A 20,606-nucleotide genomic window follows, 5' to 3' on the forward strand; every position below is an offset into this window, starting at 1 on the left:
CCACATACGAGAGTGGGCCTGCTCCAACGAGTCTTTTCGATTTGTGTTTAAATTATATTATCGACTTAATTTAACGATAAAGTACAGGAAGCGGCACGTACCAGGTAATACAGTATATATAAAATGTAACTTGCAAGAAACCACCAGTACAAAGAAAAATGACTATAATTTAAATTTATGTAATAAAACCCACAGACCACATAAATAAGAAAACCATAGTAGTATGATATCGGTGAAGTATGCTTTAAAATTTGCGCCATTTTTTTATAACATTGATCGACCGCAGTCGTTTCGTTTTCGTCTCAAACTTCAGCGCTATACAATGTAATAGAATGAAAGAACTTCAAATATTAGATGGTCTTTTTTATTTTATTACTATAATGAAAAGCCGCGTAAATGCAATTTTGATATCAATACCATCTGAGTCACGATGTGACTGTGTTTTTAAGACGTATTTGTAACTGTGTCTGTTACAGTGGCATTTGAGAAACGTGTACTATTTTGGTTCTCCAAAATAAAATGAAATTGTATAAGACAAATGAGTTTATTATCAAACAGAACAGCCGAAATTGTTTTATCAAAATGTTGTTTTTGTAGGAAATATTACCTTAATTTCCTAATAATTATGATGAATTCCATGACGCTTCAAAACAACATGGCAGTACAAAAAATCAATTCTATAAACAGAAAATTGAAATTTACTAAAATAATTACCGATGATGGTCTAACGAGACCTACGGTTGGCACGCCTCAGACGCTAACTAACCACTTCTACAATATTTATTGTTCTGCGTTATTTTCTAATATGAAAAGCTACCGCTTCTTTTATCTTTCCGACGGTGACTGTAATTCGAAAAAAAAAACCATTTTCCAAAAAGAACTATTTCTGAACGAACGAACTACCTACATTTGTCAAGAAATTGCTGTTGCGTTGTCTTGCGTTGTGTGATTTCTATTTGCTTCCATATTTCGTGTTGCTTTAATTTTATCGGTTTTTATTTATTCCGCTTGTAGGTACCTCCCCAAAACAGTGTTGTACGATGGTAGATTCGGAAGTGCTAGTAACTTAACGAGAACACGTTTTGGAGGACATAAGTTAAAGAAAATGATATCATTGCAGTTCTTGTCCACAAAGACGTCTTGAACAGAAAGTGCGCGATTACGAACAGAATGTCGTCCGATCAGGAAATGTTTTCTTTGTATGATAGTTCTCCGGATACTCTATTTGATATATCCATGAACTACATTGTGAACAATTTGAACATTATTACGAAACTTGACCCCACCAGTCGCTGGCGTAAGCTCAAAGACGATGTCATTCTGCCAGGTGAAATATGTGAAAGGTTTTTACAAGCATACCAGAAGAATAATCGTGTGAACGACAATATTGCTAACTTGTTCCGCGACCAAATGCGCACGAGGCTCACCAGTGTGAAGCTCCGCAACTCGCGTATTACAGACGAGGGGTTGCGCTGTCTTATGGAGCACAAGCCCTTCGAAGTGGAGTTAGTGCAATGCGAGTACGTCTCACAAGCCTCATTAGATGTAATCAACAGTAATAGCCAAAATCTAATATCACTTAAGTTTGGTACCAACACATACATTCTATCGCCAGATGAAAATGTCTTTAGACAGAAAGGATGCATAATAGACGCTCCCAAATTAAAAAAGCTTACTATTCGCCGAGGACTGTACATATTCCCTTTGCTGCTGCTGAAACCTTTGACTCAGCTTACTCACTTGGATCTCTCTGAATGTACATCTGCTGGCTCGATCTGGGCATTGAATGAGCTAAAAAACCTGGTATCCCTAATTCTACATGGAGTACAATGGTCCAAAGATGTGATAGATTGGATAGCAAGCTTGCACTCATTGCGACATTTGGATATATCACAGTCTAGTGAGAGATATGGCAAATATACAAATCCAAATGAGGTCTTGACAAAACTAGTTACCAGCTTACCACAGTTGGTGTCATTAGATATTTCAGGGACAAATCTGGCTGGAACTGGGGCAGCAGTATCTAATCTGGAAGAAGCTGCATTTTCTGGTGATACAGAAATGCAAGTGCGCTGTGATATACCAGGGCTTGTAAGTCGAGTGAACAACCCTTTAGAGTTCCTTGGATTGTATGGCACGCATCACGGAGCTTGCAAGAGACATGACATACCGGCCAAAGTGGTAAGTTGTACTTTACTTTACCTTAATACTTACACAAGGAAGCAGCATTTTTGTTGCATGAAATATTATTACTACTAGTAGACATATTTGGAGCGCTGATTTCAGGTCTGACAGATCTACTGTACTTTAGTTTACCCAGAAGCTACAGTAGCATATTCTTTGACTTTACTTGAATTTGCAATTGGTGCAAGAGTGGCCTCATTCAGGGCCTATGCAGCGTCTCATCACAGCGACTATTGACTGGTGTATTGTAATCACCACTAATTACAGTTCAAAGCTAAGACCAGAAGGAAGAACTGAAGGACTTTCTTCGCTCATGTCCTCTATTTGTGACCTGTACCTTTCCAGTATGGAATTTTTTACACCCATGAGATGAAACTCCTGTTTATCTCCGGCCCTCCGCCACAGGAGTTTCATCTGCCTCATGACAAAATCTACGGTCTTTATCATCTCTCTACCCAATATTTGACATTTGCTTGTTCAAGCTACAATGCCCTGTTAAGACTCTATAGTGAGCATTCTGATGCCATTCCTGTCCACTGGTGACTTGAAATAATCAATTCTTATTTTTCCTGTTTCAAAACTGCCATCGGCTTGTAAAAGCCATAATCAGATGGGTTTTCTTAATCACTATGAAAGGAGTTGCTCCTATGAGCAGCATGCCTTGTCATAGTGGTGTAGTGATGTTCACGTTAATTGTGTCAAACACATTGGGTTTTGTGAATGAATGTAACAGGTTTTTTGATTAAGGGTCAGGTTTTATATTTTTTGCTGTAGTCCTTCGTGTCTTTGACAGTAGTAGTCCATATTTAAATATTCATGGAACTTAGTATTTCTTGTAAACCTTGTTTCAAAATGTCTACAGTACCTCGATGTTTGAGTCACTAGCTATCTACTTCTGATGCACAAGTAAATTGCACAAGTTATTTCTACAGACTCATAATTATTGTGTAACTATTTTGAACTGATTGAAAAGGATAATAAGACTTAAAGTTACTTGTTTTATCAGTTATTGCCACAATTCAATGTAGACATTGCCTTGCTTGTATTTTTAAAGTAGATAATATCAATTTATCTTTATAATTTATTACTAGATCTCTGGAGATGCAAATGAGGAGCAGATACTGACAGCGGCTACAACCTACATGGAACGTCCACTGATTCTCACTCGGGTCCTGAATGATCTCTACTATTTGTTCCGTTATGAAAACAATGCGTACATTGGCAGAGCTCTTTCTATTGTGCTTGATGCTATGTATCAACATGTATCTGAAAAACATATTCAAATATCTGGGAGGTAATTATAAACATTTGTATGAATTATTGTAAATTATGTGATTCTGACTATGAGGCTTTAAAATCCCATAAATTTTTAATATTTAAAACAGTCCTTAGTGTTGTCCAGTATCATTGCGTATACCTCAGTTTTATTTTTGGATTTTTATTATTATTTCAGACTTGAACTTATTCACACTAGATAGGTAACTCAGATAATCATCATCCCGTCAAAAGATGTTATAAAAAAAAAGAATAATGACACAACTAATTTATTTCTATTTTATCACCATATGGCTGCCACAACCTTACTGTAACATGGCCTCTGCTGACACCAAAGTGACTCTTTCTTTATTGCATGTGGGTCACATTGTTTAATAACAAGCCTTTTGTCTTCAGTGCTACACTTTTCTATATAGTGAAAGGCAAGGAAAAAGCTCGTATTGGCATTACATTGAAGCGGCGTATCATCACTGCTCTGCTGGACGGCATGGATGGCCACCTCGGCGACGACACTATGATGCGGAACGGATGTCTCACATTGTGCCAGTTCAAAATACCTACTGATGTGGTAAGTACAAATACAGCATAACAAGTTTATTTGTATATAGATTAGAAGTTCTATTACATGTATACTGTCATTGACTTCCACATATAGCCAGCATACATATAATTCGGCTTCATTTGGTTTAAATGTTTAAATTAAATTTAAAAAACCTTTAGCTTCATACTAAATCGACGTATGCTATGAGTTTTAACGCGCCTTAACATTAAAGCGCCGTTCGTTTATTTCAGCTTTTCGAGTATGAGCGTGTGGTGCAAATACTGCTAAATGGTGTTGCTGATGTACATCAAGAAGGTTTCGTGCAACGCATCGCTATCTATCTGTTAAACTCCCTTGCTTGTCAGGTGGACGGTAAACAGAAACGATTCCTTGGAAATCATGGCGCTATAGCTGTAAGTTATAAATAATATGTATGTGTATTTGTGACCAGCAATAACTCTGTTGTCTTGCCTTATATCCCCCTTAGTTCGCAAAGTGAACGCGCATTGTCCGAATCAATAATTCTGCAAAGTGCCTCTGATAAAAATATTCATTCTGTAATGAAAAATACTAATAGTGTGCTTTTATTGTAACTTTTGGCAACTTGCCACAATACGTTGTTTCTTTAAATGAGTTCCCCTCACTCTTAAGCTTTACTTTAAATCATTTCACCCTAAACATTCTATAATATTTTTGCAACGCGAAGTATTCTATTTTTATTCTCTTCTGTTAATAATAATTTTAGATCGATTGTCTTCGTTTTTGTTAGTGTTGTTGTTGTTTTTCTACTAACTAAATTACATAAATTTTCTGAATAACTACTTAATTAATGTATACTTACCTATTTGTTAGGTTGCAATGAACTTGTTAGGCGCATGCTGCTAAGTGATTATTGCTCAGCGATCGCTTTCACAATGCTCTATTGTGTCCACTACCACTGCTTCTATTTACTATTTCATGCTTCAATAAATTTGATGAACCTAACCTACCTAATAAGACCCAATAAGAAAGCATCCTGTCTAATCCTGGATATTAAAGTAAAAAATAAATGTTATTTTTTTTCATTAAACTGTGGTTTATTGCAAAATCATAGTCTAATAACACAAATTATGTAACTCCATACAAACATAACAGGGCGGCTTGTGTGTGGACGCGTCTGCTGTGCGCCGTGCATACGCCCCCATTCGCGTTATCTCGCACTCGTGCACTCGCATTGCACGGCCTGAGCCAGCATAGCATGTGCCAATAATTATAGAACTGAAACAATTGAAATTGAAAAATTACATCAATTAAATTAAAATTTTACTGGGTTTTTGGTTGTTTGAACAAGTGTTCTCAAATTCGGAATTGTTCGGCATTTTATTTCTATTTCATAATTATACTCCCATAATCGAGACACCAATTCGTAATTCTGGTTGAATTTATAAATATGTAAGTTTTGACAAAGGTTATTTTTAATATAGCAAGAGAATACTATGACTCATACTTCTAATTATGTTTGCAATTAAAATAATGAGACTGTTAACGGGCGAGTGAACAGTTATCAGTAAATATAATTAGTTTACTGTAACAAATTATATTAACAGGTAAATATTTAAATGGAAATTATATAAATAGATAAAAAGACAATACTCTGGCGGCCCGCTGATAGCGGCTGAGAAAGGTTTGAATTGTTCGTCGCTGTCAGCGAGCCACTGCTCCACTCAGTGGCTAATAGTGACAACCCACCACTTCGAGTGACGTGTAGGCATTGATCCGTCAAATGGGAGTTGCACTACTTGTTTTGTTATACTATGGCAAATCATAGGTTCGTTCAGCTCTTTACATACACGAGATCTTTGTGTACTCCAGTAACTGGCACATGGGACTTGTCAACTTATGTCTCAGGGTGACGGTCGCAGTGGCAGTGCCCCTAATGTCTTTGCGATTTAAAGCTGTTTAATTTAAAGCTCTGAGTATCACTGCAACTGTTCCGAGTATAACTACCTCTGTGGCCGAACGGTTACCATGCCGGATTGCCACGCAGATATCCCACGTTCGATTTCCGGGCCGGGATAAATATTTGTATGGTCTACATTTATTTCTCTCGTGTAATTTGTGATTGTCTATGTGTGTGTCCATGGCACCCGCCACATAGGGTTTCCCTAGTCCGGGACTATGTTAAGTGTGTGCGTTATTATTATTAACTGCTATGGATAGGCGTGTCGCTTACATAAAAAAAAAAGGTGTAATTAGAAAAGAACGGCCACGAAGAACATTCTCACATCAAACTGTAAGTGTTCTTAAAAGAGCTGGGGTGCGTAATGAGAACAATAAGGCCTGTAAGAAAATACTGATGACTGTATGTGAGGGAAGAGAGGTTTTTAATTAAGGATCGTGCAAGTGCCGATCGACAGATCTGCCTACGGGAATCTGCGGACGTGAGTATATAATAAAAATTAAAAACTCCTTTGACGATACTCTTTTAATTGTACTTTGCTTTTTGTCTGAGGCATTAAATATGCTTTGTTCGAAGCATAAAGTGAACATTATGGTAAATACGACGTATTGTTTGTGAATGACGGTTGCAGGGACCGCATTGTCTGTCACATGCAATAAAAATAAAAAGAAAACCTAACCGCCACTTTGTAGCTATTCTTGCATTCTACCATGCTTAATAATGCACACACTCAATATAGCCCCGCACTAAGGAAACCGGGTATCGCGGGTGCCATCCACACACACATAGACACCTACAATTACTCCCAACCTCACAAGAGAAATAAATGTATCGAAACGAACCCGAGACGTCTGCGTGCCAGTACAACATGGTAAACGTTCGACCACGGAAGCAGTTAAAAATGTCGTTATGTCAAAAAGTGACCTCTTTTACAAAAAAAATCAAATAAATGTAAATGTAGACAAAATACCACGTGGTTACATCGTTAGAATCTGTATAAAATGCACAGTTTCTCGGCTATAGATGCACCTTTCTGTAGTACATTTTATTATGGTAAGATTTTCTTGAAAACAGTTTTGTGAACAGAAAATAGTTAACTAAAAACCTATGTGCAATTGACATATGCGAGCTCATTTTATGAATTCTGTCGAAAAGTACGCGTATCTAAGAAAAAAAGCCAAAAAAAAATCACTTCAAAATTTCTTGTGGAAATTTTTTTGGAATTTTTTAAGGGGTGCACTTAGTGCTTTTCCCAAAAAACACAAAAAGTTGAATAAGTTTTGATCCCTCAATTTCTGGACCCCGAAGTAGTAGTCAAATCGATTGAAAATACTTACTTTAGATTGTACCTCCTCATTTCGTTTTGACCATCACTTCTGGGCCACCCAGTACACAATTACCTGATAAAATATTCAACGTATAGACAATCACCTTTTTCTCTAATTATGGCGCTTGTCCAGTTTTATTGTCAACCAGCGAGACATGTGCACACGCCAGCTCACCATGCTGCACATCATGCTGCACATTGACGTATCTTGTTCCGTTGCACTGGAGGCGATTTTCGAACAAAAATGTGCAGTATGATATGCCGTTGTCCGTACATTAAAGACGAGTATACATAAGTACACGTACCCAATAAAATATTCAACATACAATCGGTAGTAGTTCTTACTAGTATTTATGTGGTCTGTGAGTTCTACGCTGTTCCTAGTGGGCAAATTTAAAAAGATTAACCTGGCCTGGAGTTACGCAGCCTTGACCTAGATCGATGCTCACATGACGATGGAACATGTAGTTAGTTTTAAACGGCAGCATTGTTCGATGCAGCTGGTTGGTTTCTGGGTGCTGCAATTATTTGTATGTGAAAATGAACAATGGGTTATGATGAAACGGAGCGCTGCGAAGTGTGCTTTACATTTAAATTCTGATCTGTCTAGGACGCAAGGCGACTTGTAAATCTGATGCACTTTATTACACTGCAATCGTTTGCTATAGCGATGAAGGAAAATCATAAGTAACCTGTGAAACAATGCAATGCAAAGCTCGAAGACATGTGAAAATCCCTAACCACAATGTAGCAGGCTAAGTAGTTGTAATGTTTGGTTGATATATCGTATATGAAATAAATTCTGTCGTAACCCGAAACTGAATGTATCTTATTGCGAATAATGAGATTTAATATAAATAAATATAAACAATTATTAGACAACATCACATAGGTTGCTCTGATCCAAAAGTAAGTTAACTAAAGCACTCGTGTTATGGAAATATGAAACAACGATTGTACCACACCCGAGACAATATTGAAAAGTTAGTTTTCTACATTGACCCGGCCGAAGATCGATCTTCCGAGGTCTGAAGTCCCGGGTTCGAACCCGGGACCTCGGAGGTGGTCGTATTATTTTTATTTATACATAATATGGATTTGTCCATTTATAAATGAGAATATAAATTTGTTGGTCCCATTCAGTAATTTTGAAATCATGTTTTCACAATTCCACCATTTTTGAGTTACAATAGTATTTTTTATGTGCGATATGTCCCTTAAATAGCTAAGTTTGCAACGATCATGTTTCAATGTCGGAAAATCCATTACTATGGACCGCCACCGCGTAGCGAGCTATATGATGCTTTAATAAGTCGTTGTTAGACGAATGTTGAGAAATTGTAGCCTCATTAAGAAAACGCTCGTTTTACATTGTTAAGTCTTTTCTCGAACGCGCAGTTTAATTACAGAAATAGATAAATCTAAGAAGTACTTGCAAGTAGCAGAATATTAAACCCTATTATTCCCATGATAAATTGTCTAGTGTGGTGGGCAAATCCAGTGGATCTTGTCCTACCAACGACCCGTGCCAAACAGCGGGCTCTTACAAGTGACAGATAACGAATAAGTTAAACTAATATTACATTGAACATTCTGAAGTCGCCGCGACGCTAAAGTGTTATTGATTTTGTGACATGTACGCGTAATTAATAATAAATTGCCTTCTTAAGGCGGAAAATAGATAATTATAATACTCTGCTTTCCGGTTTTCTTGAATATTTAATTGCCATTTGTTATATATTTGTCGCATTGTGAAAACCGAAAAGATGGTGTGCACGCGAATGCAGGAGTTAAATTTCGTATCATGTAATAGTAATGTAATAGTATTATAATGAAATGATCCTCACAAGACAATGACTCTTTTTTGAGTTAGTATTAAAATGATTAATTCATTTTTATAAACTGCTCACGCTTGACTAAGAAATCGAGTATTCTAAAATTGTTTTCACAAAAAAATAAATGGTTCCTAAGTGTCCCAGTCCCAAAAAAAACTGTATAATGTATAAAACATTTAAAATACGTCTCGGAAAATACAATTTATAGTTTAGTTCATCTTTCCGCATAGTTTCCGCAAATTATTTATGACTTATTCCAATCAGTCTGTCTTTGCAACGTGTCACTTTCCACTGCAATAGACAGAATAATTTTCTAAGAAATTGTATTGTCCATGTAATTTACTTTAATATCCCTCCATTGACTTAGTTTTACTACACGCTATTGATTTTTTTTTTATATTATGTAGGCAGCAATTACTGTGGTTTGAAAATAGCGGCTTTAAAAAATTTAACCTAATATCGAATTCATATTTACTTGAGATTTTCCTTAAGGTGAAAATGAATTCATTTACTTAACGTAAGATAACTTTGAACTACTGTCCTTTACTTGGACAAGGCAAAAGTAAAGACCGCGTGTTATAGATACATTAATAGAACGTTAAAAGATTTGGACCTTTTAGAGTATGTTCATCGCTAGAAGTATCCATTTTTTTATTGTATATACAATATATAAACTATTACGGACATTATGATAAACTACACACATGCATGCGAGTTAACGAGGACTTGCATTTTTAGATCCAATTTTTCTCTGATTGAACAAAAGTATATTCCCGTTAGCTCTGTAAGTCGACTTGTGCAGATTATTTAAGCAGATCGTGTGACGTCCTTTTTTAAACTGCGGTTGCTTATTGTTGATATGTTCTTTATGAGCAATTGTTTATTGAAACTGGACTTAATATCTGATATTTATTATTTGTGTCAGCATATTTAGCTTAAGCGAATTAGCCATTACATTCATTATTAGGGACTAATGTTAGCGGTGACATGTTTTTTTTTTCTTTTGGTAGAACTGTTTCTCGTTGACGAGATTGTTTTTTTATTTGTCTCCATTACACACGCCTGTGTTTCATGAGTTACTTCCACTCTGGCTAGCAAAAGTATCGAATCTAAGCCGGGGTAGAAGGCTTTGTGAAGTCCAGCCCTAACTTGAAAATATTTTAAACAAACTTTCGAACATAGTCGGACTTTAATATCGATGCCTTACTTTCTCAAACTCGTATCTTATAAAGAGTTAATTCGGGAGATGGCAAAACTTTCTATTTATTTTGTATTTCTTATCAACGGGGTTTATTTAAATGCATTACTTTAAGAATAGGTAGTAAGCCAGCGTGCGAATATGAAGGAAATGCGATGTGAAATCATCCTGCAAAATTTGTATACACATACAATCCATTTTCATACACTGCATTTCAGTAACTTTGTGCTTTAAGATACGAGTTTGAGAAAGTAAGTCGACGATATGGTTTTATTATTCGGAAGCGTAGACCTTATTTTCCTTATTCATTCATTCACACTTGAAAAGTCATAATCCACGATAGTGGCCTGTTGCGGAGGTTTGCTTTATACTCTTTGCTTTTTTATAAGATAATAACATTTCAAAGAATTCTTAGTATAATAACATTGTAATTGTTATTCTCGTTTGTCACTGACTATTCTTTGTTGCTGGTACGTTACGTTTGTTGTTATTGTATAGTTGTTTTTAAATAGGGTCTTTTAATGGTTTCAGAAAATGCTTAATCTGATATCGGACCGACTTGAGCGGCAGTTGTGCGATGACGTGCTTGAGGTCGCCTGGTCGACCATGTGGAACGTCACCGACGAAACTCCACAGAATTGCCAAAGATTTCTTGAGAACCGCGGCATGAAACACTTCCTAGCATGCCTCAAGGTAACATTTAGCTCGTAATTTATTTAACCCGTTCAAGAATAGTACTTACATAGTATCGTGCACAATGCATGTCGTCCGGGATAACTGCAAATTCGCGTATTGGTAAAAGACGCGTATCTGCACTAAACCAAACACGGGAAAGCGATTTTAACGTTATTACTTTGTTATTTCCATTGCTACGACTTTCATAGTAAGCATTAACTTATGTTGTCTACGGACTGATAACAACAGATTCCTGTATATTCCTATAGATTTTATTTGGCCACTAATTTACCGGAATGGAAACTCATAATCAAATGCTAGTTACGCGTAATTGCACTATCCCCGACGATATATCAATTTAATATAAAATTTTCAATGTAAATCATTGACTTTTGTGAGAACGTTGTTGATACTTCTCTACGGAGAAGCAATAGGCGGCAACTACTCAGAAAATTTGGAAATCACACTGTAAGCCCGTAGTTGACTTTTTTTTGAGATCTATGTACCCCGTATTGTCATGTTCTGTTACTGTCCATGAACGGTTTAAAGCACACAGGTAAATTTACTTGGATTCGTTAAGACTGTAATTTTTCTGATTAACAGAAAATCGATTATTGATTATTATGCTTCACCTGTAATAGAAAAACTATACTTCTGCTTATATTTTTTTTATCAGACATAATTATCATCTATTCGTTACATCGAGAACTCGATGATTCGTTATTATATCTTCTTAATCTTGTAATGGTTTAATTGTAAACTTACAATAAAATAATTCCAGACAAATACTACCTGTTAGATGTACTTCATGCACTTTAGGTGAATCTGAGTGTTTAAAAATACTTTAGGCATTTTTGAAGACAAAGGACGAACGGACAAAACGAAGACACTAACTGCCGTGAATTCAATCGCTAGAATTGACGCCATTGCGTGTGCACCTTCTGCCTGTGGGGAAAGCCTCTAGAAGGGAAACATTTTGATGACTGCTCGACGAGTGAAGTTGAAATATGTTATTACTTCATCAAATCATACATTAGAAATGATTTTCTTTTGGATCTACACCGAGTATACTTTTTCAAACGAACCGTCTATTGTAACCACGTTGTGGCCTAGCCTTAGTCCTAAAGGAAAGTCTTGGTCCACATAAATTATTTATAAATAGTAATGAAAAGCTCAAAAGAGCCTACTTGCGTATGTCTATATGATTAAACAGTGACTCACGTGACGTTAGAGTTCTACGTGGGGGTGGTTTATGAGCACGTACTCTGGTTTTGAGAAATTTGATGAGAGTGATGACTGAACGAACCTACGTAAGAAAAGTGAAGGAATAGGGAATTCGAGAACGATTCATAATTTTATAATTTTTTTTTTTATAAAGAAAACTGACCTGGAAAGTTTTTTTTTTATAACATCAAGTGACGGGACGATCAAGTCGTGCGTCTGATGGTAAGCTACACGCCTGTCCATAACAATTGCAGTGCCGCTCAGAGCTTTAAATTGCAAAGATCTGAAGGGCACTACCACTGCGTCCGTCAGTAGCCGACCGAGACATAAGTTGACAAGTCCCAAGTGCCTGTAATTTCACCAGCACCTTACCCTTCAAAACCGAAACACAGTAATGGTGACATTACTGCTTGGCGGCAGAAATAGATAAGGTGGCAATACTACCCTGGACGATCTCTTTCACGAGCAGCTCTACTGCTACTAAAAGTTCATGGAATTGCATCTATTTGCCAAGTTTTATTGAAATCGGTTACCGGAAAATGCGCGAAGGATTCATCCCCTAGTTTGCCAACCGTAGAGGTGGAATATTTTATTATTATCAAATTTAAATGATACCAATACTGGGTACCTCAGTTCTATCCAACAAAAAAAAAAAATCATCAAAGTCGGTTCACAAATGACAGCCGGAGTTATAGCATAGCATACATACAAAAAAAGGCCAGGAACCAGGACAGAGGGTGATAAAAAGGTAAACAGCGGGATCTGTTTAGACCCCGAAACGATGCTTGGTTTGTTTGGAAAATCAAATATACGCGACTTAGATCCTAAAAAATTGTCTCATTTCCTCTATACACACTAGTCATTGGACATCTTTGCCAACCGCCACTGGTCTCCTTGTCATAACTAACGCAATTGCATTTCGGTAACTTTCGAGTTAGGGCCATTCCCATTATGTCGTAATGTTTTATTTGTCTGTCGCATCTAGCCTGATCCCTTATCACGACTATCAGTCGTGACTATGTCGAGGACTTTTATTTTATCCGTTTTTCCTACTAGGTCATGACGACAATTTGTCGGTTCACAGCAGCCGCCTTATTATTCGCACGACGGACTGTCGTCATATTTTTCTCGTGACGTTTTATTTATCGTCTGAAGACTGTCATTCTAGCTCTTCCCATTGTCACGCAGTCTGTCGTCGTAACGTCAAAAAAGTCGTGACCGACAGTTATACGTATTGTTCTATGTGTGAACAAATTCATTTAAATATACAAGCCACGACACTTTAAAACTGAACGACTATCTGTCGTCACGACATAATGGGAACGCGCCCATAGTGACACCTAAAGTTTTTTCATAGTAATGTTAAAATGTCAAGATTATGCTTAACTATAAAACTGAAACTAAATAAGATATAAAAAAAATACCTTAATTAATAATTATTGTGTAGTGTACTTACTTATTCTTACTAATTCTATATATTCTTTGGTTGCACCCTGTTTGCATATCCCAAATTTGTATCCTAAGGCAGCCCAGAAGAAGTTGCTACATAGCAATAAGGCCGCCTATTGCTTATTATCTTACTATATATATATATATACTTAACCCTTTCATGGACAGTAACGGCGTTTACCGTAAAAATTCGAATATGGACAATACGGGCTATCCCGTTTCGATATATGGGTCTTATAAAAACTACTACGGGCTTTACCGTGCGTATTCCAAGTGCTTTCTTTATAGTTGCCGCCTACTGCTTCTCCATAGAGCAGTATCAACAATGTACTGACAAAATTGAACGATTTATTTGAGATACGTTTGTGGACGCTACACACATATTTAATAAGTGCACACCAAGACAGTACGGTGAATACCGACGTGTTTGTAAATCTCTAATTGCATAGTTTTTTACTAATTCAATAAACCAATAATGTGTACTGCAGAAACCCTATTCTATAATAAATAATAATGACCCGTGTTTTCACACTTAAAATCAGGTTAGTTAGGCAGGTGTTTTCCGCCAACTAGGTGAAAAGAATTACTTAATTTTCGTTTCAATTTGATGAATAACTAAACGATACATACAGTGTATTATTAGTAATCAAAATCACCTCTCTTACTACTTTCCAAACTGTGATTTAATTATTCAAATGGTAAATAAATAACCTTCATCACTGCTTAAATATAATCAAATTAGTAATTGTTTCATTTGGTATTGTTAGTACATAATAACTTTTATTTAAATTTTTTATTGAATTCATATTCAGTTATATTTGTGAAATTACTCCACTAGTTTGTTATAATTATTAATACAAAGATCGAACACTCAGAAAAAAATCCTTCGATCCGGCCGTAGTCGAACCGACGTCTTCTAGCATACCGTGCCAGACGCTATACCAACTAAGCAATGGAGCGAACCAGCGGACCTCACGAATCTTTCTATGTGCTTGTTGTCGTGTCTTTGTATTTGCTTTTTCAACTACTTTTTAGTCGTAGCGCCATCTATGACAAATCTATGAAAGTTTTATCACCCAGTTAGTTACCTTTGCAGCTACCAGCCCTGGCGAGAGATATCGCTATTCACTGTATTTTAATTTTTTTATTGAATTGATATTCAATTATATTTGTGAAATTACTTACCACTATTACTACATATTACTTACAGAAAAAATTCCTTTGATCCGGCCGGATCGAAGGAATTCGATCAAAAACTTAGTTGGTATAGCGTCTGGCACGGTATGCTAGAAGTTATCGGTTCGAATCCGGCCGGATCGAAGGAATTTTTTCTGAGTGTTCGATCTTTGTATTAATAATTATAACTTTTATTTGTCTTCTTGTACTGCAAGGGTTACGCTATTTTACGGTGAAAGCCGTTTTAATGTATACATTTAGACTTTTTTTGCTGAAATAAATCAAATAAAATCACTGTACTATTGTCACAGCCGTACTTACTTATGCACAAGAAACATTTGCAAGAACAGTTTGCAGTGCTGCTATGAATGTGACGGGATCAGCCGTCAGTGATAAAGCGTTATAATTATGTTGAATCAATATGGTCGCTACGGCATAAAGAAAAGTAGTGACTTTTGGTGTGCGGTATTATTTCAGTACTGTCCATGAAGAGGTTAAGTTATAATAAGGAGAGCAGTAGTTCATGAAACATGTAATCTTTAGAAATAAATTTACTGTATTCAGTCAATCAATGCACTGTACATATGTTGGTAAAGTGAATGTGAACTTGTTTTTGTCACAGATTTTCCCAGACAAAGACGAATTGCTGAGAAACATGATGGGTTTGCTGGGTAATGTGGCGGAGGTGGCAGAGTTGCGACCTCAGTTAATGGACAAAACTTTTCTCACCGTCTTCTACGATCTGTTGGATTCATCCAGTGATGGGATTGAGGTTATATTTTATAGAATTTCTTTATGACTTCCAAGTAGATATGTTTTTTTTATATTTATTAAAAAATAAGAGCGCTTTAACTTCCATCTCACCTGATGGAATGTGACGATGAGGTCGACGATGGAGCATGCACACCTAAATAATACCTATTCACTCTCACCTTGAAAAGACCCAAGCTATACCGTTCAGATATAACTGAATGTATTCTATAATACAATATTATCAAATAAATAATAATGAAAGTGTCAGGATCGTTGCAAGAGGGATGCTGTGGTCTTTACTTAAAAAGGGCGGGAAATGTATGTTACCTGATTACAACCCTATGGTAAATATATTCTTGTGGGTGCCGTAGAAGACTATTGGGGGATGAATTCTGGAAAGCAGGCAGCTGCACCGCCCTTTTCAACTTTACCACGATTGCATGTCGTGGTGATTTTATGATTTTTATGCTCCCGCAACTGTTATGCTGGTCATTTTGTGTACCAGTGCTCACTCCCTACCGCCTTATAGTTTTTAAAAATTTGTCGCCGTAAAGTGTAGGTGAAATGTACAGGTGAGCTACAACGCAGCAGGCGTGCTCGCGCACATGGCGTCTGACGGTCCCGAGGCGTGGACCGTGGACGAACCTGCGCGAGACGCCGTACTGCAGCGTGTGGCCGCCGCCGTCGAACGGTGGGATTTACACGCCGAGAGAAATATCAACTATCGCTCTTTTGAGCCCATACTGAATTTGTTACATGCCCACCACACGCCACAGTGCCAACATTGGGCCGTTTGGGCGCTTGCCAATCTTACTACTGTTTACCGTAAGTAATATTTTCACGTTTACCACTGCTTTCCGGTTTGTGTAGCATAAAAAATAAACAACTGTGCACCGGAGCAAATAATAATACAGGATACTTAAATCTTTGTCAGCAACACCAGATACCAATTACCTGCTCTCAAATTAGGGAATTTCCTGTACTATGAGTACCATAGCAACGGAATTCACTCCAAAGTACTACTATCCAGAACACCCAAATTGATCCTACCGAGAATCGAACCGGGGACTTCCTCATCCAGCGCACAGTTCAAACCGTTGGGCCACCTAAGTCGGCGTTACATTACATTCGCAATTATCGTATACTAGCTGGTGTCCGCGACTTCGTCTGTGTAGAATAGTACTTCAAATAACTTACTGTACTATACTAATTTTCATAATTTTGTTCTCCTTATAAACTTTCACATCCTTTACGATTTCTTTTTGTGACAAAAACTAACCTAAGTCCTTCACCTTGGGCCCATCTACCTCTACCAAAATTCATCAAAATTGGTTCAGATTTAGGTGTCAAAACGTAACAGATAGACTCACTTTCGCATTTGTAGTATTAGATTAAAGTTATTAGATTAAAGATTGCCATACGGTGGCCGCTTACTATCACATGTTTGTCGAATTCTATCGCAAAATTTACTTAAATATTGTATATTAAATGTTTAAAATAAAGTCTGTTTCAATCCATTGTGCCGGAAAAGTAATTCGGTTTGGTTAAAATTCTAAAGCAATCACTCAGTAAATGGAGTAAGTAAAACATTCACGTATATTTTGAAGATTTCACCAAGGTGAAATCAAGATATCAAGGAATCAGGATATCAAGATATTTCATCACTTTTTCCAACAATATTCATTGAATAACATTAAAATCTTATTTGAAAAATGTTAGTTCAAAAGTGAGGTTGTTTTTTAAATACAGATTTTTGAATAGTCTGTGGTTGAATAGGGCTGTACGGAAATTATTGATTCGGATCATTCAATTAAAGTTTTTGCAATCGATTAGTGAATCGAAAATTTAATCACACTCGAACGAATATCGAAGTATAACGATTGGAAGGAGGATTTAAAATTAGATTTCGGATATATGCTAAAATTTTTTTTTATAGGTTTGTAAGATAAAAATTCTAATCTCGTGTATGAAATATCATCACTTAGGGTCGTATTCTAGAACTCTACTCAATGCTCAAGTCAGGATTTGAGTATGGTTTAAAGCACTCGAAATCATACTCAAGTCCCTGCCATTAGGGTCGTATTTCTAGTGCTTGAAATCATACTCAGATCCTGACTTGAGCATTGAGTAGAGTTCTGGAATATGACCCTCAGTATTGAATAACATATTTTTTTAATGGTATCAGCAGCGAAATCGCAAAACCCATTTTATTGTTGTTATTGTTTAACTGCCTCTGTGGCCGAACGGTTACCATGCCGGACTGCCACGCAGAGGTCCCAGGTTCGATTCCCGGGCCGGGAGAAATATTTGTATGACCTACATATCTTTCTCTCGTGAGTTTGGGTGTAAATTGTGGTTGTCTATATGTGTGTCCATGGCACCCGTGACACAGGGTTTCCCTAGTGCGGGGCTATGTTGAGTGTGGGTGTTATTATATTATATATTGTAAACTCATCAGTTGGCCATCACTAAACTGTCTATGTTCGGGTCAATGGTCTGTTTGTTTACTTTTCTGGCACAATGGATTGGAAGACTGTAGTTGTATTTATCCGAATAATGTTTTTTACAGCCGAGAAGTACTGTGGCTTATTGGACGCCGAAGGTGGTCTTGTACAGCTCAAGGATCTACTGACGCACCCGGCCCCGTATGAGATGATCAAAGATCTAGCCTGCATTGTGATTGGCAACTACGCCAAGTTCAAGTACGCGGCGCGCAATGACCCTGATCCGCCGACGTCTAGTTCACCGGACAATTAACTAATGGAGTTCTTTGAGGAGATTACTCCTCACGTGGAAGAGTAGCAGTCTTGAGCTGTGAAAACCACAGGCTCTCACTGTGCGCCATCGTTTTCGTCACCCGTCACTTTCACCTGTTCAATTGATATGTTGAGCAAAATAACACACACAGTGGAGCCAAAATGCTCTATTCGCATGAATGAACTAAGTGAAACAATACAAAGAAACTTGAAAATCAACACCACAGGTACACTGTGTTAGTACAATAAGTAAATTATTGGTGGCGCCCGCAACTATCTATACTAATTGATTTTTATTGAATATCACTATGTATTTTATGGGAAATTACTCCACTTGTTTATTATAGTTATTCAATTAAAAATTCAATTAAGTTATCAAATTCCTTCGATCTGACAGGACTAGAACCTGCGTCTATATCAAACCAGGGCCAGGTTTTTGTATTAATAATTTATCTACACATATAAATCGTTCATCACAACTAGCCGGATATGATGTTTTATCGAGCTTAAAATTACCCTTCGAAACAAACATGTTTTTAACTAACAAAACGAGAATTTTAACGAGTTTGTGTGTACCTCCTAGAGCTCTGTAGTATAATAATTATGTAGTACTAATTAAAACAGGAAGAAGTTTTAAAAAAATAATATATTAATAATAATGTAAGTAAATCTTGTTTATGGCTTCAGTAAATATTAGCTTAAAAAATTTTAGTGATGTAATGTGTATTATATTATTGTTATCGTGATTTACTCATAACAGTACATTTACAGGAACGAGCAGAAATTATAAAGTTACATGTATAGAGCTTAGCATGCGACGGCAGCTAGCAGTAGCTTGTATAAAGTTTTCACTCGTGTAAGAGCTAAATGAAGCTGTTTAGATTTAAAATGTAAATTTAAGGACTCTTCAAACTGAGACGAATCTGACATCCCGTAACAGCAGATTTTCATTTCGTTGCAAGAATGTGGCGGCCACTCACCCATTTTTTACACGTAAATCTACCTTATAAATAAAAATAATACCTAAAAAAAGTTACAATCATTATTAAGCGTTTTTCAATTTCAATTCAACATTACAATGACAAGGAAGTAACCAATCAGTTAACCTGTCGGCGCATTATTGAGCCTTTTAACGTTTTTGATATAAAGTGACTTTGACATAAATATGGTGGAGTTTAATTAATTTACGATTCCAAGTGTACTTTGCTTACCTATGAATTAAAGATGATTTCAAGTTTGATTTTTTTGACAAAGTCAATAAATTAATTAAACAGGTAGCCAGTCGGTAGCACTTGATCGGTTAGTTTCTTGACATTGACATATCCTCTCGTCGTTTAGTGAAATTGAAATTGAGAAATATTGTAATTTACTTGTGTAATAATTAGTGATCTTATATTTGGCCGCTTATTACCTAAACTTTGTGGTTTTTACCGCCCACGAAGAAGTAATATGGACATATTATTTGATCGATCACTAGTAATAATAAATAGATATAATTTGTGTCGTGGAAATAAGACTCACTTACGTACATAGAATTAATTACACGTAAATCAGTAATTAATACGTCCTTAGATCATACAACACGGGAAACACTAAGCATTATTTCTCAAAGAAATCTTTCTGCCATTCATTGAGATACCGCTGCTCTACTGGGCACTTCTACAGACAAACAGGTGCACTCAAATGCTCTATCGAGTTGTGTCACTATGGTCTCACACAAACAAAATTAGATTACACTAAAAAGGGCCTTGGGCGATTCCTGTGGGTGAGTGAGTCAAATGAAATTACACTAATTGTCGGGCGTATTCATCACAAACTAAAAATACAAGGGCAGCTTGGTTCCGAACCATAATTGATGCGAGTTAGTGTTTGTAGTCAGTTAGAGAAACTTATGAATTTTACATGGAAATAACGTAATTTCACTTCAATTTAAGTATTATAATAATCTCTATAATTTGGAGTTGAGCTACCACAGTAATTATCACTGTGTCAATGCAAAGTGATTTTATAAGCTTCATTTGTTCCTTGTGAAAATTCATGGCTTTGAACCGTTCTATCTTGGAATAAGTATGGTTTAGGAGATGAGCGCCCTTGTATATGTGCCCTTATATTAAGTTTTAGATCGGTAATTCAACATTTGGAAACTGTTCGAATGTCTCGAAATATTTTCTATGTAATAAATTGAATCAATCATCGACGGTCGTGAAAGAAATATGTTAAAATAAAAAACTAGTAATTAATAAAAAAAAAATACTTTAATGTGGAATGTAATTC

The 20,606-nt window shown here is 36.5% G+C and overlaps 1 protein-coding gene across 1 annotated transcript; it reads left to right on the forward strand.

Moving 5' to 3' along the window:
* Window positions 1-1,009: 1,009 nt before the first annotated feature.
* LOC113237207 (protein zer-1 homolog) lies at window positions 1,010-18,960 on the forward strand. Its single transcript, XM_026473587.1, has 8 exons — window positions 1,010-2,181; window positions 3,276-3,478; window positions 3,856-4,027; window positions 4,252-4,413; window positions 10,831-10,992; window positions 15,446-15,595; window positions 16,149-16,401; window positions 18,146-18,960. Exons 1-8 carry the CDS (start codon window positions 1,171-1,173, stop codon window positions 18,331-18,333), a joined length of 2,301 nt encoding a protein of 766 aa, XP_026329372.1. The 5' UTR covers window positions 1,010-1,170; the 3' UTR covers window positions 18,334-18,960.
* Window positions 18,961-20,606: the final 1,646 nt, after the last annotated feature.

This window comes from Hyposmocoma kahamanoa, unplaced genomic scaffold (genome assembly GCF_003589595.1).
Source record: "Hyposmocoma kahamanoa isolate Upper Pololo Valley unplaced genomic scaffold, ASM358959v1 100021, whole genome shotgun sequence".
Classification (NCBI taxonomy): domain Eukaryota; kingdom Metazoa; phylum Arthropoda; class Insecta; order Lepidoptera; family Cosmopterigidae; genus Hyposmocoma; species Hyposmocoma kahamanoa.